The sequence below is a fragment of the Filicampus tigris genome, chromosome 9 (assembly GCF_054856515.1).
Source record: "Filicampus tigris isolate MCC_2025a chromosome 9, RoL_Ftig_1.0, whole genome shotgun sequence".
In the NCBI taxonomy this organism is placed as follows: domain Eukaryota; kingdom Metazoa; phylum Chordata; class Actinopteri; order Syngnathiformes; family Syngnathidae; genus Filicampus; species Filicampus tigris.
Window position 1 is genome coordinate 24,954,959 of NC_141225.1, and position 26,851 is coordinate 24,981,809.

The following is a 26,851-nucleotide window of genomic DNA, read 5'->3' on the forward strand; positions in this document are numbered from 1 at the left end:
CCCCCCCCCCCCCCCAAAAAGTGATTATTTTTGGAATAAAGTAGTTTTCTGAAAAAAGGCTGAATATTATCAGAATAAAGTCAATTGAAGTATCGGAGTAATGGCAAGATGAATGCCTAATGTTGGTTACATTTACTCATGCAAAGTGACATTTTTCTAGGACAGGAAAAAAAATATTCAAAATTAATTTAAAAACTGATTCAACATTAGGAGTTGGAAATTACAGAAATAAAATTCTAATTTTCTGGGAAAAAAAACAATCACAGCATTTCTACAAAGTTGGAAGATTACTAAAATATAATTTTAGTACTTTTTGGACAATCAGTGGTGATATTATAAAGTGTCATTTTTCTGCAAAAAAAATTACAAATATGAGAATAAATTCATAGTTTTATCAAAACATCCATCCATCCATCCATTATCTGTACCGCTTCTCCTCACAAGGGTCGCGGGGCGTGCTGGAGCCTATCCCAGCTGTCTTTGGGCAGTAGGCGGGGGACACCCTGAACTGGTTGCCAGCCAATCGCAGGGCACACAGAGACAAACATCCGCACTCACAATCACACCTAGGGGCAATTTAGAGTATCCAATCAACTTACCATGCATGTTTTTGGAATGTGGGAGGAAACCGGAGTGCCCGGAGAAAACCCACGCAGGCACGGGGAGAACATGCAAACTCCACACAGGGAGGCCGGAGCCGGGATCGAACCCACGACCTCTGAACTGTGAGGCGGACGTGCTAACCAGTCGACCACCGTGCCGCACTTTATCAAAACATATGTTGGGAAATTGTGACAATGCCTTTCTTTTGGGGGGAAAAGTGACATTTTCCAGGGAAAATCTTGTTTACTTCCATTCGAAGTGCAAATGTTATGAAGTCATACTTTTTTTCAATCAAAGTTCCGTTCATTTTTAGGGACAAAAAAGGTGAGGATATTAGAAAGATTGAGTGGCAGCAAATAAACGCAAAAAATCGCATAATATACATTTTTCAAAATGTTCTCAAGTTGCATTCTTCCAGGAAACAGAAATGCTTTGAGATCAGAGTTGTAGTTTTCGGGTCTTCTGGAACTCCAGCATGCACGCACGCACACGCACGCACACGCACGCTGTGTACAAGTGCACTTTCCTTGGACTGTGCTCCGGTCCAAACGCAATAACTGCTGTCAAGCGCTCCGCCGGCCGTTCGCACCACTTACTGATCATGCACTATTTATAGCTGCTTGCGTATTGTGAGTATTGGCGGCGGCGGCGGCGGCGGCGGCGGATGACTCCTGTTGACCGGCGTTGTTGGCCTAGGCCGGCCTGGCTTCTGCTTCCCGTTGCCGTCAAGGTTATCGACTGTAGCGCGTGGGCTGGGCCAAAAGCAGCCTTCCGTTTTTTTAAATAAACGTATTCATGGGAGGGCAGAAGGAAGGACGGAAGGACGGAGTCATGGATTGCATGAAAGGAAAGGAAAAAAAAGAGACAAAATAAGGATGCAAAGAAGGATGATGGACTAAAGGAAGAAACCTAGAGAAACATATTCACGTGTCAAATTAACAAAAGGAAGGAAGGAGCAAAGGAAGCAAGGATGATATCCACGGAAGGAAAGGAGGTGGTGTCGGAATTGAGTTACAACAAGCCGACATTTGTTACAGTTACAATGCAACACGCCAACAGTTGCAACAAAAAAAAAAAAAAAAAAGAAAAGAAGGCAGATCCTTTGCTCTTTGGAGTACGCAACTTTTTATGGCCGGACCGTTGGCGTTTGACGAGGCGTGAAGCCGTACCCCTAGATGGGCTCGTAAACGTACATTGCTGCTCCACGCCGAGGAGTCGCTACGCCGCAGGACGCTCGCTTGCTGAGAAATGCAGCAGGGGGACGAAAAGCGACGAGTCCGTCTTTGGACGGAACCAAACAACTTCATCAAGTTGATCTTCAATAAAGTCGAATCTTTTCAAGAACTCGCCGGAATACGACTCTGGATCAACTTTGATCCGCTTGGCATTTTTCTGGGAAAACAAAAGTCACAATATGCTGGAAATTGGTTTTCAAGAGAAAACTCACAATAGTAGCAAGATCCATTTGAATTTGACTGAATTTTCACAATATTGTGACACTGAGTTAACACCGGCAGAAGCAATTATGCTTTTAGGCTAATGTTTTAAGTCGTTCATTTCTTTTATCGATGATGTGACAGGAAGTCGGAAATGATGCCGGAAATGATGCTGTTCGGCTCGGATTCGACTTGGAGATTGCAGTGTCGCGCCTGTCGAGGATTATCTTCAAGAGGGGGTGTGTGTGTGGTGGTCCCCGGTGGTAGTAGTGCACTTTGTTTGGTGGGGGTTGCCCCGCACCCCACCCCACCCCACCCCGCCCGCGTGCCCCATCGCTCAACAGGAAAGCCGTCAACATTCCCGCACGCATTCCTGCCTTTGAGATCCGTGCAAGTTTGTTTGCCAACGCTGGGCGGAGGTTCACCTTTCTGGTCATTTGGAGCGCCTCGATGCTTCGACCGCCACTCGCAGTTTGTTCTCACGCCGCCGTGCTAAGGAGCATCTCAATTCTCGTAAATTAGCAACGTGACAAGATTGGCAAAAAATGACCGTCTGTCAAAACGCAATTTCCGGGAACGTAGACGCAAGTTGCAAAGGAAAAAAAAATGAATCAGGGTGACACCAATCAACCCGAAATTGGCCGGGGCATGTCTTTCACAAGTCAAGGACCAATGCCCCATATTGAACTGGAGGTCGGCCATTTTGTCCCGATGAAGCCACTTGAGCTGCATGTCGGGGAGCAAGGACGGACAATGACGGAGGTTACTCAAACGAGCTGAAACGGAGGACGCGCTGACGTTTCCGAATGCCCACGATGTCTCATTGGTCCAAACCTTGTGTAACTCCTCCCCCCTAGATGAGCTCTCTGGTGGGAGGAGCTAACGTGGACTGAGGCGTTGCAAGTAAACGCATGCATTTGGCCACTTTCGCTCTGGACGACGTGAGCCGTCTCACGTGACTCACGAGACCCGGGTCGCGTGTCACGTGGCCTGGGTCACGTGACCGTTGCCTGGTGGTTCCGCTGCCATTGTCATCTTGCTACATGAGCACAGCAATTCCACTGGATTTGCTCACCTCGTGTGTGTGTGTAGGTGTTTTTATTTTCGGACAATTTTGGGGCCCTGCTCATGATTTTAGAAATGTCATCGTGGTACGGAGGCCTTCTCCTTTTTGCGACTCATTCCCGAGGCCCCTTCCTCCCTTCCCACCTGTTTTGCATGAATGGCCGCCTGTGTTGGCCTCAATGTTCACTCCTAGTGAGAGAAGGGGGGGGGGGGGGGACCGTCAGGAATGTGTCACGCTGTCCAACAAGCGGCAGACAGTGGGAAGTTTTCTTGTTTTTCCTTTTTTTTTTTTCCCCCCTCGCCATGTTCTCGGTCACAAGATGCTCCATCAGCAGTCATCTGAGGATAAAGAAGAATTGTCATCATCATCATCATCATGATAAGAAGAAGAAGAAGCAAAAGAAGCGGGCCTGGCAGGCCGCACGATGGCAAAGATGTCCAAGCGTATGTTCTCGTGTGAGCCGATTTCACACTTGCCTCAAGTTTGCTTTTTACTTGCCATCAAAACTAACGCACGCTGCTTCCAACAAGAAAGGATTTTTTTATTCACGGGATTCACGGTTGCAAAGGAAACAAATTTGAACTGTGTGCCCAGGCTGTATTGGCAAGTTTACAAGGAAAAAAACAAGCAAGATTCAAGTCGTACTTTTCTGGGGAGAAAATTGAAATCTTGCAAGAAGACGTTTTCAGAGAACAGAATTCGGAGATGAATGTCTTTGTTTATGACAAAAACGTCTGAATAAAGGCACCTTTTTATTCCTCAAATCGTCTTTTTCCAAGAATGATTTTACAAAATTGAAGTTGTACTTTTTCAAGGTGGAAAAAAGTCAGAATATTACAAGAATAAATTTACCTTTTTTTCTGAGAAACAATTTGGAATTTGAACATGAAGAATGAGATTTAAATGATTGCGAATAAAGGCTTCTTTTTCAGGGTGTAATGTATATATTTTTTTTTAATAGTTTGGATTATTACTAGATTCAACTCTGAAAATGCTTGATTTCTTCGGGTTGTAATTTTACAACGTTAAAGTTGCAGCTTTCAAGAATAAAGGCATGTTTTTGTGTTAAAAAATGATGCGTTACCTCAAGTGGCATTTTTCCGAGAACAAGAAAATTAAGAAAAAATGCCGTCATCACAAAAGAATACAATTGCAAAATCGGATCTTAATTCAAATCTTCAATCAAGTCAAATTCAAATCTATTTTTGGTCACATTTTTTCAGAAACAATCAGAATATTAAGAGAGAAAAGTTGTAAATTTGCTTGGGGGGGAAAAGTCGTAAAAATGATGAGACTACAGTTGTTGTTGTTTTTTAGGAAAATGAACTGTAACGTGACTCAGGCCCTGTCTACACGTAACCGGGCTTTTTGAAAACGCCGGGTATAAGCCTGCGGTTAGCCCTATCATCCACACGTCCCCGGAGTTTTTTCAGTGAAAACGCAAAACTCCGGCCGCAGTGGAGATTTGCGGATATCTCCTGATCCGCGTTTCGGTGTGGCTGGTTAGACCCGGAGATTGTCACCGTGCGACAACAATGCTTTGACGTCATTGCGCGACTTGTGTTTTCATGCGAGTCTCGCGGCGCTTCGTTGGATATAGCCATTCTCGATGCTAGCCATTCTTTTTGCGGACTTATTTGTCCGCAACAAACCGCCGCTTCTCGGTGAAAGGTTTAGAAGCAATTCTTACCTCTTGTCGGTTTACCCGAACGGGTTTGGTGCCGTGTATTTGGTTTCGTGGAAGTAACGTCAGGGGACGGAAGTTCTTCCGAATGGACAGTATTTGGCTAACTACTGCCGCCTAGAGGCTTGGCGTGTGTTTGAAAACGCACTTCTGCGGTTACGTGTGGATGCGTTTTTTTAATGCGTATTCCAACGCAGGCGGGGGCGGGGGGGGGGTGGGGGGGGTATGCGGTTGTTAAAACCCCCCGGCCACGTGTAGACAAGGCTAAAGTCTGGAGTCATAATTTGTCATTTTGTTGTACAGCATTTAGATCAAGATAAATGATTCTCTTAAGGTTGACTTTTTGTCCTAAAAGAAATAATCATTTCCGACTTTGTTGTTGCAGTTTATTCCACGTGTGCGTGGTTGTCGTCCTTCTGAAAGCATCAACTGCTCGCTGGGGAATTTTTGCTTTTTTTTTTTTTTCTATTTCTCTGTTAATGCGGTGATGTTTTCAATGTAAATCATACAAACGGCAGCTTTGGGACCGACTCCACTTGCTGACACACACTCGAGTCTTTTTGTTGGTGGTTTGAGGGTCAGGCCAGTTGAAGTGACAAATGCGATGATTGACGTTTGCGCTCCAGTGCCACAGCTGCCGAGCGCCGGCGCAAATCACCGCAACACTTCATTGATTGGACTCTTCCATTCTCTCTGATCAATGCCAGCTTCCAGTGCAAATCAATCATTTTTAGTTTTTAAAAGTGTTTCTGACAAAAAGAAAATCGTGACACTAGAAGCACAGAAATGGTTATCAAGTTGCGTTCTTTGACAGAGAGCATTTTGCGAATATGACGAGATTCAAGTCGTAATCATTTGAGACAACCGATTGTCATTTCATGGGGGGACGTGCGCAAACATGTCTGACTGTTAGCATGTCGGCTAACGTGCGTTAGCGCAGTGATTCCCAAGCTTCATTGAGCCAAGGCACATAGTTGAAGTCCGAAAAATATCACGGTGTGCCATCAAACAAAAAATAGCACAAAAAGTGGATAGACATGTCGATGACATCCTTTCTGCCTTCTAATAGAAGATCTTTTATTTGCTGCGTCTGTCACTATACGTCACTGGCATCGATGGATGAATTAAGATGCGTTATTTGTTATAAAAAAGAAAAAAAATACTCTTTTGGCCAATGAAGCGAAACTTGCTAATTTCCCCCGGCGCACTGGTTGTGTTAGCGCATGCTTCGTCGGCGGCCGACTGGCAAATGACTCGACCGCCAGACGTCGGCGAGGCTTTTATGCCATGGAGAAGTCATAAAACATGTTTGCGAAGCAATCTCCCCGTCGCTCAATTAGCGGGATGGATTGTCCGACATTGGGAGGACTCTCCGGAGACCGACCTGGATGCAGCGTTCGCAGGAGCCATCCGCATCTTTCATGACTCCTCAGAGCTCAAACTCCAGACCGGATCCATCGTTTTTCGTTCTTCTGGCGTTTCCATTGTGTGCAATCATTCAAACGGTCTTTCCGGAAGATTCCCAATGACGACGGCGCCGAAAAAGGCCTGGTTTGGTCGTCAAACGTGACAGTGAAAGCTGAAAACAGATGGAGTGTGTCACTTGTACAAAGCCGCATTGTTGCGCGCTGCCGTGGTATCATTTTCACGCATAATTTGCGTCTTTTTGTGACTATGAATAGAGACCGCCGATAGAAATGTGACAAAGGGCCGGCGGGATTTCAAAATCTTTGATGTCGGCGTGGCTGAACAATTTTAAAAAAGGCTCGTCAATCATCCTCGGTTGAGCCTCATTCATCACAACGTCAGGGAAATACTCAAAGCTTCCTCCCGCAAACATTTGGACTGACCGACGGACTGGCTAAACGGTTCCGACTTTCGACCTGTCTGGTTGTCTTGCGGGACTGTTTTGCTGCTTCATTGACAGCCTGACTGACACTGGCTAAACGACATCTATTAATTCAATTTCAAACTGCCGACAGGTTAAGTGGCACTAAACACGTGAAAAAAACCAAATTGATAGGAAATAAACCTATCCGATTGGCGGGTTTGCTGACACTTCAAATAAAGCGATTGTCTAAATGGCGCCAATTTGAAACTGTCTCGATGTTTCCTGCCCGGCATGCTGGACTGCCTGGTTGAACCATGCTGATCAACCGACTGACTTGACGCTTAATCAGCCTTTGTGATTGATTGAGCGCCTGGCTGACTGGCTGCCACTAAAGCAAAGTGTCTCACCAAGATGTCTAAATGGCGCCACCAATTTACCCTGCCTGGATGTCTTCCAGACTGGCTCATTGAGCCCAATTAAAACTATCTGGATGTCTTACTGGCATTTGGCAACTGGCTTGTTGGCTAATAGTCGCCGAGCGGCCAAGGGCTGACCGAGCCTTCCGGCTTGCTGGCCGAATGACGTCTATTAAAACCGTCTCAACGTCTTTCCTGGCTACTTGATAATGGCTAAGTGACACGAACTGATGCCGGCTAACTGACTGCCCGACTGGCTAAATCGCATAGATTAAAACTGGATCATTTGCCGACTGCTTTGCCGGTTGACAATGACAAACCAAATGTGTCCGACTGACCGGCTCACACCGACTGACCGGCTCACACCTTTACTGAACGTTGTGGATGTCCTAGGCATGTTTGCTGACTACTTCGCACAGACCGATTGACCGACTTGATCATTGGATCACTGGATTAATGCCGCCAATTCAAACTTGAAGTCTGACTTCATTATTACCGACGTTTACTGACTGTTGGCTGGCTCGGTTAATCCAGACCGACCGACGAGTTTAGTCACGACTTCCTGGTTTGCTGACTGACTGGATGATGGACTGACTGAGCAGCGCTTGATTACTGCCTGGATTAAAACTGTCAGCAAGTCTTCCTGGCTGACCCTGACAGCGGCTAAGCGGCACCAAATCACGCCGACTGACGACTGTCTAGCTTACTCACACTTTGCTACTGCCCCGATTGAATCATTCCAGATGTCTCGAATGACTTGTTTATTGGCTGACACTGACAAATTGACTGTGTCACTCAAAGAAACGGAGCGACTAACCGATTGACTGACTGACTGACTGAGTGACAGACCGTCTATCTCACTGACACTTCCTTACCATACCAATTTCAAGCTGTCTGGATGTCTTGCTAATGTTTACTGACTAGTTCATTGGCGCTGACGAGCTTGACTGGCAATGGCTAACTGCCACTTGCAGTTGTTTGACACTAAAGTTGTCTGACTAACACTTAAATTACAATGGCAGGGTCAAAACAGTCTGCGTGTCTTACTGACTGTTTTTCTGGCTAAATAGCATCAGCTTATTAAGGCTGTATGACACTGACCAACTGACTTGCCGACTGTCACTAGTCCGTCGCTGATTCTTGCTCGGGACTGTCTGGATGCCTGACTGCCATTGAGCGACTTCTTTGCTGGTCTGCACTGACACTCGCCAAATGCTACTGACTGATTAGCTTGCTGACGTTATATCACACTGGCTGAATGGCTCCAGTTAAAAATGTCGGCATATTTTACCGGCATGTACTGACTGGTTTGCTGGCTAATAGTCACTGAGTGACTGACACACGGACAATAGCCAACTGACACTAAATGACTGATTGAGTGAACGCATTTAAAACGCTGTGGAAGCTTTACTGGCTGGTTTACTTTGACAAATTGACTGTGACACTAAATGACAAAGAATGAGTAACTAGCAGTGGCTAACTGACACTCGCAGACTGGCACGCAACGGAAATGACAGATTGGCTGAATGGCACCAATAGAAAGGCTCTGGAGATTTTACGGCCGGGTTTGCTGGCCAACTGACAATGAACAAGTGAGACTGAGCGACTACTATCTTAGTGAGTGGCCAAAGAATTGTTGCCGTTGTTACTTGTTGTCGCCTTAACAATTCCCTCACACGCACGCTAACAGTTTGTGAATGATGTGTCGTTGCCTCAGTGACAGAAGACAATGTCGACCGTATTGAAAGTCACGGCAATGGCGGCATAATAACCGGCACATACGTGAAGCCCGTCGGCCGCAGTCCTTCCCGGCCTCCTCGTGACTTTGCCGGTCCCCGGGCGGGCCGCAATAAACAAGAATCAATCACGCGGCAAGTGTGAGCGCTGACAGCGTGGCCGGCGCAAACAAAGCAAAGGACGGCGAAAAGAAATAGGCTGTGATTGCTATTGCGCTCTGTGCACGCTGAGACCACATACGGCATTTCAAGTCCAGCTTTCTGCTTTTGGCGAGTGGCAACGCTGTCGCTGAAAATGGCCAGAAAAACAAAAACCAAAAAACGCAACGTGCTGTGGTTCCCACGCAAGCTGGCAGTTAGCATTGCTTCTTCTACTGCACTACGGCCACCACTACTACTACTACAGTAGTTCCACTCCTACCACTAATTTCACTCTCACTTTCCCTCCTACCAATACTTCCATCACTACTCTTACTACTACTTCTCCCATTGCTACAAGTTACACTACTACTACAATTCCTACTTCCCACTGCCCCCCCTACTCTATTCCCACAATTACTTCCACTGCCACAGTACACCTTCCACTACTACGACCTCTCCTACTAGTGTACTTCCACTGTGATCACATGACTACCTATCCCACCACTACTCTCATCCCACTGCTAACTCTACTACTGTAACTAATACTACTACTTACGCTACTACTCATAATTCCACGACTACAAATACTACTACTACTACTTTCCCTCTCACCAATAGCACTACTCTTATCTACTATTGCTTCCACAAGCACTGCTACTACTTCAATTCCGAAGACTACCCCTACTTGGACTATTAATGCTTCCACTGCTCCCACTTGCACCGTATTTGTACGACTACAACTAGTACTACCACTTCCACGATTACAGTACACCTCCCACCACTAGTGTCACTACTGTGATTAGTTCTACTACTACTCGCATTCTTTTGCTACTAGCACTACGCGTACTATTTAGTTCTACTTCCACAACGACCGTTGCCACCCCTGCGGCCTATTTTTCTTTTTTTCCTCTGTGGGTTCTTAAACTCTAAATATTGGCTTAAGATGTCGTCTGCGCGTAGCCCTCGTCAGTGTCATTTTTGGCGTGCTAATTGAGTGCGGTGCCGACTCCACCTCGGGTTGCGTTGAAGCACGGAAAGTCCTAAAAGCGTTGTTGACCCAGCTGAGGCCCGTTTTCCACCACGAGCCGTTTCTTCGGTGTCCCCGCCATGATGTCATCGGGCAGGGGCGGGGCCCCGAGGTCAGTCCCGTAGGGCGTCTGCTGTCATGTTTTTGACTTGACCTCGTGTGACGCCTCCACGCGCCCCTCTTGAACACCCCCCGCCTCATTGCCATCCAGATCTTGCCCCGCTGCCGTGTCGGCCTGCTTATCGTGAAGCTGCAGGCGGCCGTCGTTATCTGAGACACTCTGCGTGGCGCGCGCACACGCACGCGTACGTACGCGCGCGCACATGCGGGCAAAACTGCCGTAAATAACCTCCAGCGTGTGGAAAAAGTCCATTTCTCCCTGATTGTTGTGCAGCACTAATGCCACCGGTCCCCAAAATAGTGTCTTGTGGTGTTTTTGTTGCGTGTCATTTGACCTTCTTTGGCATTTCTTTGAATGGCAATGGAATTTCCTCATCGGCCAGTGTGGAAATTCCGTCCCACCAAAGACGTCATACGCACACCGTGAAATGGTCTGCAATTCTTCTACAACATTTGTGCTGACTCGCTTTCCTAAACCATAGATTGGTGTGACACACAACCGTTTTAGATGCCTACACTATATTTTTTCATATGAATGTTTTAAAAAAAAAAACGTACTTTTTGTATTGGTTGATTAGTTTTGTTGCATTTTTAATTCAACCATATTTTACATTTTGTGTGGCAGCCATTTAAAAAAAAAAAAAAAATCGAAATGTTTTTTTTTTTTTTGTTTTTTTAATATTTTGCGAAATATTTTTTGTGATTTTTCGAAATCGTTTTTCTATTTCATTTGCTCGTTTTTACATTTTTTTTAAATTTTCTATTTATTTTCAACCGGCTTTTATATTTTCAGTTTCATCTTGTATGACGATCACATTTATTTTGTTTTTTGTATTTTTGCAATCACTTTTTATTTGCCCCCCAACCTGTTATGGTGAACGTGTGCTCGATTTCATGGGAATGAGACGCATTGCTCACATTTTGTGTTTCATCCCAAGTGATCAAAGTTTGCTCAAAAAGTCGCTTTGGGTTTGATTGATTTTCATGTGTCCTGTCATGATGAAGATGCGAGCTGCAGATGGCGTCGACTTGCTGCTAATATTTTCAAACTCACATTTTGTGTTCAAAGGCGAATCGCGTAAAACTTGCGATCCAAGCTGACTTTGGTTGGTCGTATTTTTGGTGTATCCTGTGATGATTAAAAATGCCTGTCGGATTCTGTGCCGATCACACGCCACGGGTGCCGGATGCTGTTATTAGTTCGTATGAGTTTCTAACTCTCACTTTTGGTTTCATTGGTGAATCCAAACTTTGCCCACATGCTCCATCGCAAACTCGCTTTGGTTCTTTGTGATGTTTGTATTGCTCATGTTGATGTTGCAGCGATGCTGCCATTTCCCAACTCACATTTGGTGTTGAACACCAAATTTGGTGTTCAACACCAAATGTGCGCGTTCATATGAAAGGAACAGACCAAAATCGGAAAGAAGCAAAGTGAGTTCGGTTTGGATCTTAGGCAGATGCTGAGGTGCCAGATGCAGTTCTTTTTTTTTTTTTTTTTTTTGCCTTGGGTTCTTTGTTGTTGATAAGAATGTGGATTGATGAGATTTTTTTTGGGGGGGTGCAGTCAGGAAGCGACCACTTATGGACACGCTGAGCACATCCAGGCCTCGTGTCCAATGTGTGCGTCTTCATGAGTGTGTCTTTGTGGTCTCTGCAGTGTGGTGATTTCCTTAACCGCCCTCGCCATCCTCGACCCCCACTAACCCCCCCCCCCCCCACACACACACACACACACTCTCTGGTGGTCACATGACTGCAGATATGGGTGTGGTCTCCTGCATTCCTGGCTGCTCTTACGTTTTCCTTTTTTTTTTTTTTTTATCCCCCTCATATTTCTCAGTCTGACATGCTACCACGCACACGCGCGCACGCACGCACGCACGCACGCACGCACGCAGTGTCTCCACCCAACACAGTGACGTGTCCTGCATGTGAATGCGTGTGTACTTGTCTTTGTGTCTTAGTGCAGTTCAACTCTTAACATTCCACTTTTTCTGTAATTGTGGGGACATTTGTCTTCAAGGGGACATTTTATGTGTGTGTGTGTATGCAATGTCTTGAATTGTTTGACTTGTACACTAATGTACTAGTAGCGTTTTTGTTTTTTCTTTGTTTTTGTTTTGTTTTTGTTGTACATTTTGGGGGCATTTTTCATATTGGGGAGAAAATGGTGGCCTGTTTCCTGAGTGTCTTTTTAAGTGTGTGAATATTATTTTGGGGGAATTTGTGTGTGTGTGTGTGTGTGTGTGTCAAGTGTTTTTGTTGGGCATGGTGGCCATATTTCATATTGTGGACAAAATGGACGTTTACAGTTGGGGACAGATGGTACAGGTACTGACGGTACTTACTTAGCGAGGGTTGAAAAATCGATGAATCGTTGCTTGGCAGTATTGTCCTCCCTGGTTCAATGTTGAGTTGTTTACTTAAAAAAGAAAAAAGAAAAGAAGAAAAAAAAAAAAAAGGGCCATTTTGCAGTCAGGCAAATGTCCCTCAACAGATTTCACTCCCTTGTGGTGGTGTTCAGCAGTGGGAGTGAAATGAATCCACACTAGAGATTTAAATGAAGCCGCTGCTTCTTAAGAGTTTTTTTTATTGTTTTTTTCTCTCTGTCAGCTCTTCGACTATGATGCAGGTCCAAGTGTGAGCGGGTGAAAACACAACAGTGATTGGGTCTTGGGCCGCTTCTTGTTATTTGCTTGAGCTGAGTGCGTTTGTTTTGTTTGACGAGCATCGTCACTTCCTCTTGTATGATATGACCTAACTTTGCTTTATTTTTGCATTATTTTGTTTGATTGTTTCTTTAAAACAATACCAAATAAAAAAAAAAACACAAATCAGTTCATCAGCAGTACGAAGCGTAACCGGTTACAGGAAATAAACTGGAACGGAAAATAGTTTTCGACAGAATAATCGATTCTCGGGCCCAAGTGGCCAATTCCCGTTTTTAACAAGTTGCACGTAAATAACTTGACAAGCATTAACGCAGACGTGAAGGATAATAATTCATCAATAATACAAATCTGAAATGCTGACCAAGCTCCACATCATCAATCGGCTTTATTTGACTTATTTCATCTGGATTTGCTTCAACTTTGGCACATTGACTACGTCCTTCGTAATGTCGGTTGGACACACCTAATGCCGCGTAATCACACGACACTTCGTTCGTGGAATTTCATTTCCGTCCCACGTTTATCCGCCAATTTCCATCTTTGTGTTTTTTCCTCTTAAGTCTGCCATCAGGTCACAATTGTGTCAGCTGGGAGAAGCAAATGGCGATTGTGTCATTGAAGCTTGCGGTGTAAATCCAGTGTGTGTGGGTGGGTGTGTGCGCGTGCGTGTCCCTGTTAAAGCATTTTCCATGAGGCACACGCATTCGCTCAGTTGCTTGGTGCAACAAGGGGAACAAAAAAAAAAGTTCCTTTCCGTGTGTGTGGAGGGTGTGGCCAGCAGGGAGTTTGCATTGCATACTTGGATTGTGAGTACAAGAGTGTGTGTGTGTGTGTGTGTGTGCGTGCGTGCGTGCGTGCGTGCGTGTGCGTGTGTAGTCAGCAGGCTGCTCTCTGCTTTAGTATGCAGAGCAGGTGTGTCTGCAGAGGCTCAGAGAAGAAGAAGAGCAAGAAGCAGCAGTTGAGCAGAAAAACATGAATGAGCACTTTGGACACTATTTATAAATGTGTACATATGAGGTATATACGTGCACTTATACGTGCACATATACGTGTATTTGGCTTCACAAAATCAGAATTTTGGAGCCAATTAAAAAAAAAAAATAAAAATAAATAAGATAACCGATGCAATCCTAGATGATCTACATAAACAACTTGTTGACTGCGCATCCGATATTCGTACCGGCCCGGCCCACAAATTCACTTAAAATTCAAGGCCATTGAAATAAAGTGAGAAAGAAACCAACAATTTACCCCTAATGAATCTCTCAAGAACACTGATAAACATTCAATACAGAGAAAATGGAGCGGGGGGAAAAAAACAACCCTGACCCAAAACAAGCTTCTAAAAATATTGCAAAAAACTGTATATGGTGAGAAAGCTTGGATTCCCAACGGACAGGACACAAGTCAACAAGATTGTCTTTACTGCAGCGCTGTATTTTGTCATTCTGATTAGGACATTACAGCCCATCGTCCAAGTGTCGCTACAAGAGACAACGACTGTTCTGCTCTTTTCCACAAAAAGCTTGTTTTCTCCGCTTTTGGGTCAGAAAGTGCTGGGTTTTTTTTTTGGTTTTTGAAGATCGGCAAAAATGCTGTGAAACGGCGGCTGGCAATGTGGGGACAGTGACTGACTTGAAAAGGAATTCAACAAAAAACAAAAAAACACAGCAATGTTCAAACTGCGGCAAGCCATCGATTCCATTTTTGGTGTGTGTGTGATGTTGTCATGTTGGGCAAAGGTTTGGCGTGCCGATTGTTTTCCGTTGCGTCTTTATGACTGAGCTGGAAGGTTTGCTCACCTTTGGACTCAAGTGGGTGCGGTCAACCATTTGACAAACAATCCATTGGCAGGGGTGTGTTTTGAGGTGAGGTGTGTGTTGGTTTGTCATTTGTGTGACAGCGCACAAAGGTCAGTGCGTCAATGTCACCTCTTTTCTCTCTCTTCCAATCTTCCGCAAGGAGGTTTTCACCTACTTTTGATTTTTTTCATGGCGAATCCTCCCGAAAAGTTGTCATTTAGCCTGGGCCGTTTGCCAAGTGCTTCCGATTAGGCATGGGCTGCCTTTTTTTGTGCCACCGGTTTTGCTCAACGTAGCCACCCAATCTCATGTTGATTGGGGACACAGGTGTTGTCGGGGACAAATTTGGGGTTTTGTTCTTCTTTGAACTTTCCGAGGGATGCTGGAGTAGCTGCTTCCAAGCAAAACGCACAACTTTCTGTGAGACGTTTTTGTGGGTCTTGTTACCATGTCCACCCATTTCACGACAACTGGTGAAACCGGTGTCAGGGTCTGCTATTTTTTTCCCCTTTTGACAAAGAACCCTGCAATTTGCCCCAAATAGTTGCTTTGAAGCAAAATGGCCGTCTCTTTGATAGATTTCGGGCATGGGTCCTTGAGACTTTTTTGTGGGTCCTGTTATGATAGATTTAGAACATGGTGAGCCACCCCCACTTATAGGCTGGCCCCCAAATAGTGATAATGTATGGATAATTACGCCCATTGAAATACATGCGGGGGAGGGGGGGATGCGTTCAATATGCATTTTCCATGAAAAATGGGGAGGGAAAATAACAACAAAGTAAAAAAAATGTAAAATAAAATGCAAATGTGCGCTCCACTGTATTTATTCGGATGTATTATTGTATTTGCTATCTATAGTATTTCAAAATATATAATGTCTGTTTGAAATTCTTTTATCTGATTAAATATTTGGTTAACTGATTTATTTCAGATTAAAAAAAGAAAAAAACCATAACTTTTGAACTATATATTTTCTTTCTTCTTAAATAATACATCTTACCTACAGTTGGCCGCCGACAACATTGTTCTTTCCTAGAATCATTTGATTTCTTTCACTTCCACATTTGAACTTGACACGTTGTCCAATTGTGTCACGTGACCAGCGTGCACCTTTTTACGGTCGTGACAAAACGTGGGAAAAGTCAACTTCCCTGGCCACATTTTGGAAAATCTTTCAGCTGAAATTTTCCCAAGTTTTGAACCTGAACTTTTGGCGAGCTAAATCTCAGTTTGCGTGTGGCCGACATGAACGCCAACAGCAAAAAAAAAAAAAAAAGCGTCTTGAAGTCACAATGAGCCCAAATGTCTTGAATGAGTGGTCCACGGCGACGCTGTTGTATGGTCGCCGTTCGATCGTCAGCACGACCTCCCATAATGAGCCACTGAGCGCAACTCGCATCAGTGGATTTGATTTGTGTGCGTTTGTCCCACTGAACTGTGCCAAAGCGTTTGATGAGCACTTAGATCATGTGCGGCGATGGCCTGGAATTTGCGCACGCACGCACTTGGTCAATGATCACACTTCCAACTTCTCGTTTTGAAGCCGTTGTGTTGTCAAAGCAGACTGACTTCCTACCACTCGCTTGCACTTCCTTTTCCATTTGTACCTTTTAAGCTTCATCGGCAAAAAAGGGGGGGGAATAATACAAAATGGACTGGAATTTATCCATTTATTTGAGTTTCTTTCTCATGATGATTTGATCCCCCCCCCCCCCAGCTGCAAACAGAGAGGAGCAAGTTTACAAAAGCACGTTTCAAGCACGTTAGTCATTTGGTTGCCAAATTTAGAAATGTTTCCAGATCCTCTCGTGACACAGGCAAAATCGTTTTTACTTTTTTAGGATGATTGCCAAATATCGTACTGATCATTTGTCTACAGGTCATTTGGGTTCTTGTAAAAAAAAAAAAAAAAAATCACCAGTTTAATATTTCAATGGTAGCAATAAGGCTTTCCCCATTATTTTTTTTCAATTTTTGTCCATTGATTCCAGTTTAATTTTCAGGATAGGCTGCTGTTTTGGTTAGCGATAGAAAAGTACAAATTTTCACAGCAACCAGAACAGACCGAGACGAACATTCCACGCATAAAATGCCAAATGGAAATTAAAAAAAAAAAGGTGTGGTTCATCAATTAGTCACTTGAATATTTTTTTTTTCGCTGACCTTTGGTGGTTTATTTGCAGCACTTCATCTTCTCATCTATTCTGCTTCCTTTCTGTGTTCACAGCAACACCATCCGAACATGTTTACCCCCGTTTCCATGGTAACCCAGAGGAGCATGCCCATCGCAGCGAGGAGTTAACCTGTGAAAGGACACCACCCGCAATCCCCTTCCACTGACACGCCCCCTCTTGGCACTTTTTCCCGACATCGGAGGAGAGACGCAAAGGGACTCGCCGCGATCGCCGACATGGCCAACAACACGGCGGACCACCCTCCGGGGAACTCTGTTGCCGACGGCAACCACGACGGCGACTTCGGGGTGACGGTGAGCGACCTGCGAGGACTCATGGAGCTGCGCAGCGGCGAGGCCGTCAACAAGATACGGGACGACTACGGCGACGTGCAGGGCATCTGCAGACGCCTCAAAACGTCGCCCATCGAAGGTAAAACGCTAGCACCTTCAAAAGCCGACTGGCAGCCATAATCAAACTTTCTAGTGGGGCCCGACTGCGACGGATTTTTTTGAGGCGAAAGCTGATTCTTGACAAAAAAAAAAAATTTAAATCAGGTAAGCGATTAATCGATGAATGCAGACAAAAAATGTCTGATGGCTAAAATAACTTCTTTTTGGTCCCTCAACACTGACGACCACAAAGATTTGAATTACCGCCACGATATTTGACTGTTTTACAATGCTGTACTTTTTTTGTTGAACAACTTTACAGAGAGGAATTTTCAAGTAGAAAACATGAAAACGCTGCGCATCACCCAAAAGTATCTCCTTGTTGCCCTCCTGCTTGTTATACGTGATTAATTTAAGAACATGTGGAATATAATGTTCTCCATCTGTAATTGTTGCTGACGGCAAGCAACGGAAGCGCTCGCCGGAAGAGCAACCTCATGCTCAGCTTGATTTCTCGAGCGCTTGAAAGCAAGCGTTTCTGCATACAGTGCTGTAGATCAGTCATGCAGTGAAAACAAGAAATTCGAAACACGACGACAGCACACGGGCTACCAGAAGCAGCAGCAAGTTGCGATAGTCGAGGCGAGAGGCAATAAATGCGTGAGTTGCGGAGAGAATGGCCCGCATCTTGGCGACATTGTGGAAATGAACAATAAACGCAGTTCTGGGTAATAATCTTTGGTGTGCATTCACCAGGTTAACGCGCCACACTAATGGCTGTTGCTAACGCAGCAGGCTAACAGAAGATGCTAACGCGCCAAGCTAAGACAAGATGCTAACGCAGCAGGCTAATACACCAGGAAACCAGGCCCGTTTGTAGGTTCCACGCTCACACCGCTAACACAATTAGCATTAGCAAATGATACGCTCAACCTGTTTTTCCATCAAGTTCAAATTCAACTTTTTTAAATTCAAAATCAGCAACAACAATGACCAATACTAATATTTGTTTGTGTTGAGGTGGTTATACTTGGTATGTGTAAGAGCGCCTTGGCTGACATCATTTTGGGCAAAAATGTCGTGCGATGCCAGAAAATGGCCGTCGCCTCGGCCTGCCGTTTGTTCTTTCATACTCTCTCCGACGGCGGCGGCATCATCATCATCATCATCATCAACTTTGATCCCCGTGTGGGCGTGCGCGTGCGTGTGTGCTGGCCTCGGGTCCATTGCTGAATTGAAATTAGTTCCAGGCGGCTCCCCTAATGTCTCCATAGATCATTGCGGGCTTCCATTTAGCAAATCAGCTGCAGCGTCCGCCACACCACTAACGACTTTCGAGCGACGTCTTCATCGTCATGCTCACAGTTCCCAAAATGAAGTACTTCTCTATGAATGTTATTATCTTTAATTACAAACGGAGTAAAGATGTGTCGTTTGTCTGCATTCACCCTAAATATTCATCCGGGCTTTTCTCTCCAAAATGAAGGACTTCATTATCCTTATTTAGTTTTTCATTTTAATATGTATATTTGGAATAAAAAAAAAAAAAAGGCTTTATCACAGTGTATCCTATTTGTTAATCATTCTAACTTCATTGTAATTCTAATTTAATGCAATTTGGCTTTAAAAAAATCTTCCATACTTAGATTTACCAAGATAAATGATTTAGTTGTTTTAATATTTTTTTTCATTTAACATTTTTACATTTTTAAAAAAATATATTATTTAAAATAGTTTAACATTAATACAATACTAGCGCTGAGAAACATTTTTGATTGGGCTGTATTCACCATCAACGTGTTTTATACTTATTTTATCTAGTACATTGAAAGAAAACCTTTCTTGACATTTCGAATTGGATGGAAGCTGCGCTCGACTTTCTTCCAAGTGCAGATCTGTCATGTTATGTTATTAATGTGTCTAAATGGAGTTTTACTGTATTTGTACAATTGCACAAATGAGGCTGAAGGCATTTTTGTGGCGTGTCTGAGTTCGACGCTCGGCTTCCTCCAAAGCGTCGCACTTCTCACTCGCGCGCTTCGCACACAACGTGAACTGCGCACGTCAAGTGTCAGTGCACACCTTTCATCCTTTTTTTTTTTTTTTTTAATCTGCCGTTATATTTTTGATGCCTTGTGAAGTGTCCGTCTGAAGCCTCCCCGGTGGTCGCTGATGCAAAAATTTTTTCTGATGTGTGGCGTGTAACCTAAAAATAAAATGACTATTTTAGGAGTTGTGCTGTCAAGAAGATGACAACGGCCTGCGAAAAAGAATCTTTTTGTCTTTTCAAACAAACAATGATCAACAATGATCCCTTTTTCTTCTCTCCGCCAACGTGTGCAATGCAAAAGAGGAATTTTGCCTTGCGCCGTTAATGCAAAATTTGAAACTTCAAAGGTGATGTTGCCTTTTAATTAGCGTAACGTCCGTGTTTCACTTAACATCAAAGCCGAGGTGCAACAAATCAGCGTTTAATTGATGATCACATTAATCCACAACCCTTTCGATAAGCGATTAATTGTGTAAAGACCTCGTTGAACTTGAAATTGTCTGATTTTCAGCCAGTTTTCGTAGTCTCCTCAAAAGCAGAATCTGAATGAGATGGCGTCGTGTGTCCCGGAACGCATTTTGGACTCTAATTTCAAAGAAGGTTTTGTTTTTTTTTGAGATGGTTTCATTTTTTGTTTCTAAGTTTGACCTGTAAAAGCTTGCGCAATACGGATTTTACCGCGACTTGTCATTTATTGCGTGATGTTTCCAAAAAACATCAAATCCTCCTGTTGCTGAACCGAACGCTTCATTCAAAAATTTGCTATTATGAAAAGCTGATGTGCGAGAAAGAAAAACAATGGCCGATTTGGAATCAGCGCCAAAATTAATTGAAAAAAAAACGTTTCCTTCATCTCTGATTTAAAAAAAAAAAAACAAAAAAAAAAATGTTGTTTTTACTTTGGAGAATGAAGAAGAAAAAAGAAAATGACAATCAATGAAAGCAACTTCTAATGAACACCTGAAAAGCTCTCACATGCACTACAGTAACACTCGTGTGCACACACACACACACACACGCACACACACGCATACACACACGACTAAAATGTTGTCACACATGCACAAACTCAGTGTTTGATGTGGCTTCTGGTGTTTTGATGTTTCGTGGTGAGAGAAGTTGGTCCCCAATATGAGATGTGTGATCTGGGCACCATTTACTGTGACACGCACACACGCAGCCTGAGCTGGTCACCGAAGCAGAAAAGCATCCAGCTGTGCGATGTTTTCTCGTATCGCTCAGAGTTGTCTGTCGTTTGCGCTCGATGTGCTAAAAGGCCACACACCGGTGTCGTTTTTTTTGGCCGTCTGTTTTTTTTGTTGTTTTTTTTTAAACGGAAGCTTTCTTTCCATCCTGGAGGAGGAAGACGGAGACGGTGGGTGTCTTCTGAACTGGTTGCCATGGAAACTGTAGCCATGTGGACATCTATCACATCTGCTTTCTTTTCACCGACAAATCGCAACGGCCCACTCCAAAAAGTCCCATTTTGCCGCGTTCACGCGCTAACGTCGCCGCCGATGCGCGCACGTCTGCGCCGCCGCCGCCGCCAGCTAAGAAATGAGCGCTCGGCAGCGAGCAAATTCATTCAAAGCAAACCAAACGTGTCTCCGGCCAATTAAGGCGCGATTCACTGGCAACTCGTTTGATGGGGAAAGACGTCGGAGGTTCAAAGTAGTGTTTCAAGTCGAGGTTAGGCTTTCAAAGTAGGGTTTCAAATAGGGCGTACACTTTCAAACGGGTAGGGGGTTCAAATTAGCGTTTCAAGCCTGAGTTCAGCTTTCAAAGTAGGGTGTATATTTTCCAAGCCAAGGTTAGGCTTAAAAGCCTAGGTTAAGCTTTTAAGGGTTTCCGACAGGGTTTAGGGTTCCAAGCATGGGTCAAGGTTTCAAAATAGGCGGTACACTTTTACACAAGAGTTGGGGTTTCAAGCCAAGGTATAGATTTCAAGCCTTGATTAAGGTTTTGAATGACGGTTTCATGTAAAGTCCACTGACTCGACTGACTTGAGTTTTGCCGCAGTGACTTGAAATGTGAAGGCGGAGCCTTGCCACTTGCCCACGTTTGTCTTCTGACGCCACCGCTGTCCCGCAGGTCTCTCGGGGAACCCCGTGGACCTGGAGAAGCGACACGCGGCCTACGGGCAGAACTTCATCCCGCCCAAGAAGGCCAAAACCTTCCTGCAGTTGGTGTGGGAAGCCCTGCAAGACGTCACGCTCATCATCCTGGAGATCGCCGCCATCATCTCGCTGGGCTTGTCCTTCTACCACCTGGAAGGCGGAGACAGCGAAGGTGCGTTTGACGCCCGCGCGCCACGGCCGCGAACCCCCCCCCCCCCCCCGAGCAGAAATGTGTTTCTAGGTGTGTTTTTTTTTTTCTTCTTTTTCTTCTCCCAGCTTGCGGCCAGGTGTCGGGCGGCGTGGAGGACGAGGGCGAGGCGCAGGCCGGCTGGATCGAGGGCGCGGCCATCTTGTTCTCGGTCATCATCGTGGTGCTGGTGACGGCCTTCAACGATTGGTCCAAAGAGAAGCAGTTCCGGGGCCTCCAGAGTCGCATCGAGCAGGAGCAGAAGTTCACCGTCATTCGCAAGGGACAAGTCATCCAGATCCCCGTAGCCGAGATGGTGGTGGGGGACATCGCCCAGATCAAATACGGTACGCTGACGCTAACGCGCCGCGGCATCCGAGCAGAGCTCCTTTGAAACGGTCCCCGATGCTCCTGTCTCGCACCCGCAGGAGATCTGCTGCCGGCAGACGGCATTTTGATCCAAGGCAACGACCTGAAGATCGACGAGAGCTCCCTCACCGGAGAGTCCGATCAGGTCCGCAAGTCTCTGGAGAAAGATCCCATGTTGCTGTCGGGTGAGTTTGGAGGCGGAATACCCCCAAAAATGCAGCCAGTTCTGGGTTTGATCCCCCCCAAAAGTTAGCACTTGATCAATTCTCACTTGAAATAGTCTGCCTGGATGTCAAATCCTTCTCCGTCCACCTTAGCGTGGTTGACGGCTTACATGTTAGCGTTGGGTCAATTCTAATGAGACATAGTAGCAGACTGCGCTATTTAAAAGCCTGAGCGCTTTTTCTTCTGGGGCTGCTGTTTGTGCCAAGGTTGCTAGCTGACCAGATGTTATCCAGCTCATTTTTCCCATTCAAGCCATTTCAAACGCCAGCCTTCATGAAACTCTCGTGGAGCCACTTTTTGCGGTCCGGTCGCTATGTGGCTATGTGCTAGCATGGCGACACTCACGCCGTCTTTTGGGCCGGCAGGCACGCACGTGATGGAGGGCTCGGGCCGGATGGTGGTGTCGGCCGTGGGCCTGAACTCTCAGACGGGCATCATCTTCACGCTGCTCGGTGCCAGCGAGAACGACGAGGAGAAGAAGGCCAAGAAAAGTACGGAGGAGACGCACACAAACATCAAACACGACACTAACAACTCAAAGCGCCACCAGAACATCAGGAATTTTTTTTCTGCTCATTTGGACTTTTGTCAGCAAACGAAACAACTTGACACATGAAAATGACTTTTTCCGGCTGGCTTTACACTACACGCTTGAGTATTTTCAAGATGTACTATGCCACATAAAGTGTGTTTACACGAATTGTCGTCGGCGGTAAGGTGACGATAGTCTAGTCGACGTCGTCAAGTCGATTCATCGACGATGATATGTTTTCCGGCGTTCAAACACGATGCGCGCACTTTCGCCTCCAGACAAGCTCGCTCGCTCGCTCGCCCGCTCACTCACTTTCCCCGCCGTCCTCAGTTCCACTGGCCCCGCCCCCCGACTTGTTCATCCAATCACATTCAGACGTCTTCAAGGCCTCGCAGACAGCGGGAACTTGCAAAACCCTAACACCAATTTACATCACGCAAATGCGAGGTCGCCGCTCGCTACGCTAAATATTGATAGCATATCGTTTAAAAAATGTCAGCAGGCGGAATGCTTTGCAATATTGTTTGGTGGCAAAGCGCCACTTCCGAATGGGGGACCATGAAAGTGTCCGAGTGTGATTTGTGAAGGCATGTCGCGAGCCGGCGGCCGGTGGAAGGAGGAGGAGAATTGCGAGCGTGTCTGCGGGCTGAAGACGATGACCAGAAACGCTAGTTGGATGTTAGCGAGGGAGGTGTTAACCGTTCCTTTTCAGGGCTTAGCGAAAGCAAAGACGACTTGATTCCCGGTGACGGAGGCAGCATTAGCGTTTACCGCAACCTCCACTTTGGCAAAGCACGCTAAAGCGTCAAACCGGTCATCGCCCCGTGCCTACTCTGTATTACTTCAAGTGCATATATTCCAAAAAGTCGTTCATATGCTCCGTTGACCAATGAAGCTAAATGTAAATGGTGCAATAAAAGCATTCGAGTGCAAGTTGCAGTGTAAATCCAGTCCAAAAAGTGAAGTCCAAAATGTGTCCTCCCAATCAGATGGCGTGTAATTCACCTTACACGTGACTTTTTCTTTTTTTGTTTAGTTTTTTTTTGGGGTCAGGTTGTACACAAACATCAGTCATCAGTTGCTGTTGAATGAATGAATGCAATCATCAACGGCCTCCTTGGTTAAAACACACGCCTCTACTGGTGTAGAATTAAAGAAAGGAAAAAAGCAAGCACGCTTCGGAAAAGGATGTTGGCGTGTGCACGGAGCGAGCGGCGGCGTGATGCTCGGCTGCAGCCCGGTGGAGCTGGCGGCCGCTCTCTTGTAGTGTTTCTCATTTGCTTCTGATCACGCTCGCTGCTTATTTTGGATTTTCTGTCTGCCCATTTGTTTCTTGGCCAACCTTTGAGTTTGTCATTTAGGAAGAGGACGAATGGACCAACTCAGTGCAAAGACGGACACCGTCTGCCTCATGTTTTTTTCTTTTTTTAATTGGCATTTCACAACAAGTCAAGTGCAACAAAAAGAAGGCGCCGAATTTGCAGGAGCTAAATACAAATATAAATGTATTCCGAAGTTTTTTTCTTTCAAAAGGAAACATCTATTCATAAACATCAGTGTATTATACAGTGGTACATTTTTATGTCAGTCATGATTACATGATTTTCTTATTTAGAAAAGGAACATAATACAAGATTTTTGTATGGTATTTAAAAAAAAAAACACTTAAAAATGCTTCCGCTGGCAAACAGGCAGCCAAAGTTGCCACCATGGATGGAAATTCACTCTACGGTCCGCTATACTGTATATTACACCCAAAAAAATCTACTGGTTTAAAAAAAAAAAAAAAAAAAAAAAAAAAAAACTGTTTAATGTAGATATGCATTTCAAAAAGGTACCATGCATTTTTTTGAAAGGGATATTTAAAAATTGTTTATAAATGAACTGTGATGAATTTATTTATAATTGTAAAATCTTATTTTGGAATAAAAACAACTGAATGAATTGCAATACTTATATATATATATATAAGTACAAATGATGGTAATATTGTAGAAATGATCACTGTCATTTTATTTGAAATAGATGTAATTATACATTTTTCATCCGTGATAAATGTAACTATAACTATTACAAATGAATTATATATACACACACAGTATATATTTTTAAAAACCTGATTGGCAATAAAAACAAATGCTTCATCAAGCGTTTCAATCATTTGTGATTGGTTGGCTTCAGCTAAATGCAAGAGGCGTGAGTGTCTCCCTCTTCTCTGATTGGTCCATTCCTGCCAACAACACACACACACACGCACACAGGCGCATGCACACGCAGGCAGTGTTTGAAGTTCTCCTTCAGTTTGATTCTTTTGATCCATCTTCTCAGCATTCCGCCCTCTCTCTCTGTCCGAACAGGTAAAAAACAAGGACCCCCCGAAAATCGCAACAAAGGTAACCCCCTCCATTCATCCACCTGTCGCTCTGTCCCACCATCCTCCCTCTCCCTCGACCAATCCCCCCCCCCCTCGCCATTTCCATCCAGAGGCAGGAGGGGGCGCTCTTTCTCTCTCACTTTCTCTCTGATTACAAAGGGGGCTGTTCCCTCACTTTACCCAGGTGCAACTCTCAAGCTTTCCCGCCTTTGCATCCACCGTTGTCATGGTGATGAGTCGTTTAGTTATTCATTGCAGCTTCTGTACTTTGCTGATGTGCACTGCTTACACGAACAACACGGTTGCAAACAGAGAGGGGCCCGCTCACAAAAGCACAGTCCACGTTTCCTACTTAATCGATGAATCCACAACTAATCAGTTGTCGGATTAATCGGCAACATAAGATTAATCGCTGAAGACTACAATTGTCCACCACCTCACACAACAATAAATATTCTCCAATTTTTGAGGTCTTCCATGGAAGCAGACTGAATATGTTCAAAATAAGACATTTGCAAAGGTCTGGTTTTATATATATATATATATATATATATATATATATATATATATATATATATATATATATATTACTTCTAATAATCAACATTTTCTGACGTGTTCCAAACCAAACCAGGAGCAGTTTTGCTAACACTAGCATTGATATTTCAACAGATAATATAAGCATACTCACAGGCATGTATTCTTGATCTTCAACAGCAATTGAATGAGTACTGTGAATACAATAGCGCCCCGCAGTGGCCAAGACAAGCACAGCACAAGGAGCAGCACATTTCCTTGGATACAGCATGAAGCAATGATGCAAAAATGTTTTCACTCTATGTTTTTATAAAGTGCAAGTACAAAGCTGATGCGAGTTAATGCTATGGGATTTTTTTCCGTTTTTTTTGTTTTTTTATCAAAGCTTGTTTGGTATCAGGAGAAATCAAGCAAATCCCATAAGCAGAAACAGAAAAAGCAAAACTTGTTTTGAAACGCACACTCGTTTGACTGTGATCGCACACGTTGGACTTGCTGTGCAAGGTGGCGCACACACACACACACACCCACGCACCCCCACACACACATGCGGGTACACACACACACACGTGCACGTGCATCTCCTGTGGTTTGAGCATCTGCTGCTGCCACTTGGGTGTTTGGTGGAATCACAAATCAAGCGTGCTTTCTTGTCTACATGCGTCCACGTTTTTTATGTACGCTTTGGCATATTTCGATGCAGTTAGCCTTGTTAGCTTTGAGTTAGCTTAAACGCTTGGAGCACTGTTGTGGAGGGCCCGAGATGCTCACGGTCAAACTGCGCTGCTCCCTGCTGGTCAGAATACGAAATGCTGCAGGATTCAATTGGTCATTTCAAACGTTGAAAATTGTGTATTTAAAAAAAAAAAAAGGCAGTTTAAAAAAAGTGTGTTTGGGAGTTGCACCCTGGCAAGATGTGGGCTGCTTGTCTTCCTCCTTCTTGTTCTTCTTGGTTGGTTCTTTGCAGGTTGTAGCTCAGGACTTTGATGTTGTGTCGTCATGGTGGTCTTCCTCCTCTTTTCCCTGTGCCGCTGCCACCTCGTCTTCCCCTTCTTCCTCCTCCTGCCATCATGCGTCCATCATGCGTCCATCATGCGTCCATCCCACCCAGCTGTCGTGGTTCTGCATCGCTGTGGTTTTTCGGGTGGTCCTTTTTCAGTTTGTCGTCTGTTTGTGGACTTGCTGTCGTTTTTCTTTTTGATTGTCCGACTCCCCCCCCCCCACCCCCACCACCACCACTGCACATGCACACGCACACGCGCGGTCACACACAGACGCCCCGTAGTGCGGTCGTGCTGTGATTGGTCGGTGGGTCTCGGTGTCAGTTAGTCATGTCGTGTGCTGGATGAGAGCT

The 26,851-nt window shown here is 44.8% G+C and overlaps 1 protein-coding gene across 6 annotated transcripts in view; it reads left to right on the top strand.

The window, feature by feature from the left end:
* Window positions 1–26,851, top strand: part of LOC147142744 (plasma membrane calcium-transporting ATPase 1-like) — a 68,408-nt gene that overhangs the window by 19,930 nt on the left and 21,627 nt on the right. For 4 of the 6 annotated variants that reach the window (XM_086039663.1, XM_086039662.1, XM_086039661.1 and 1 more), the window contains exons 2-7: window positions 16,768–17,146; window positions 21,248–21,445; window positions 21,550–21,807; window positions 21,889–22,014; window positions 22,420–22,545; window positions 24,944–24,979. In XM_086039663.1, coding sequence (XP_085895789.1) covers window positions 16,951–17,146; window positions 21,248–21,445; window positions 21,550–21,807; window positions 21,889–22,014; window positions 22,420–22,545; window positions 24,944–24,979 — 940 coding nt within the window. In that variant the 5' untranslated portion in view covers window positions 16,768–16,950. Of the gene's footprint in view, window positions 1–16,525; window positions 16,658–16,767; window positions 17,147–21,247; window positions 21,446–21,549; window positions 21,808–21,888; window positions 22,015–22,419; window positions 22,546–24,943; window positions 24,980–26,851 lie in introns of those variants that run through there. The other 2 variants (XM_086039665.1, XM_086039666.1) reach the window with 2 other exon arrangements.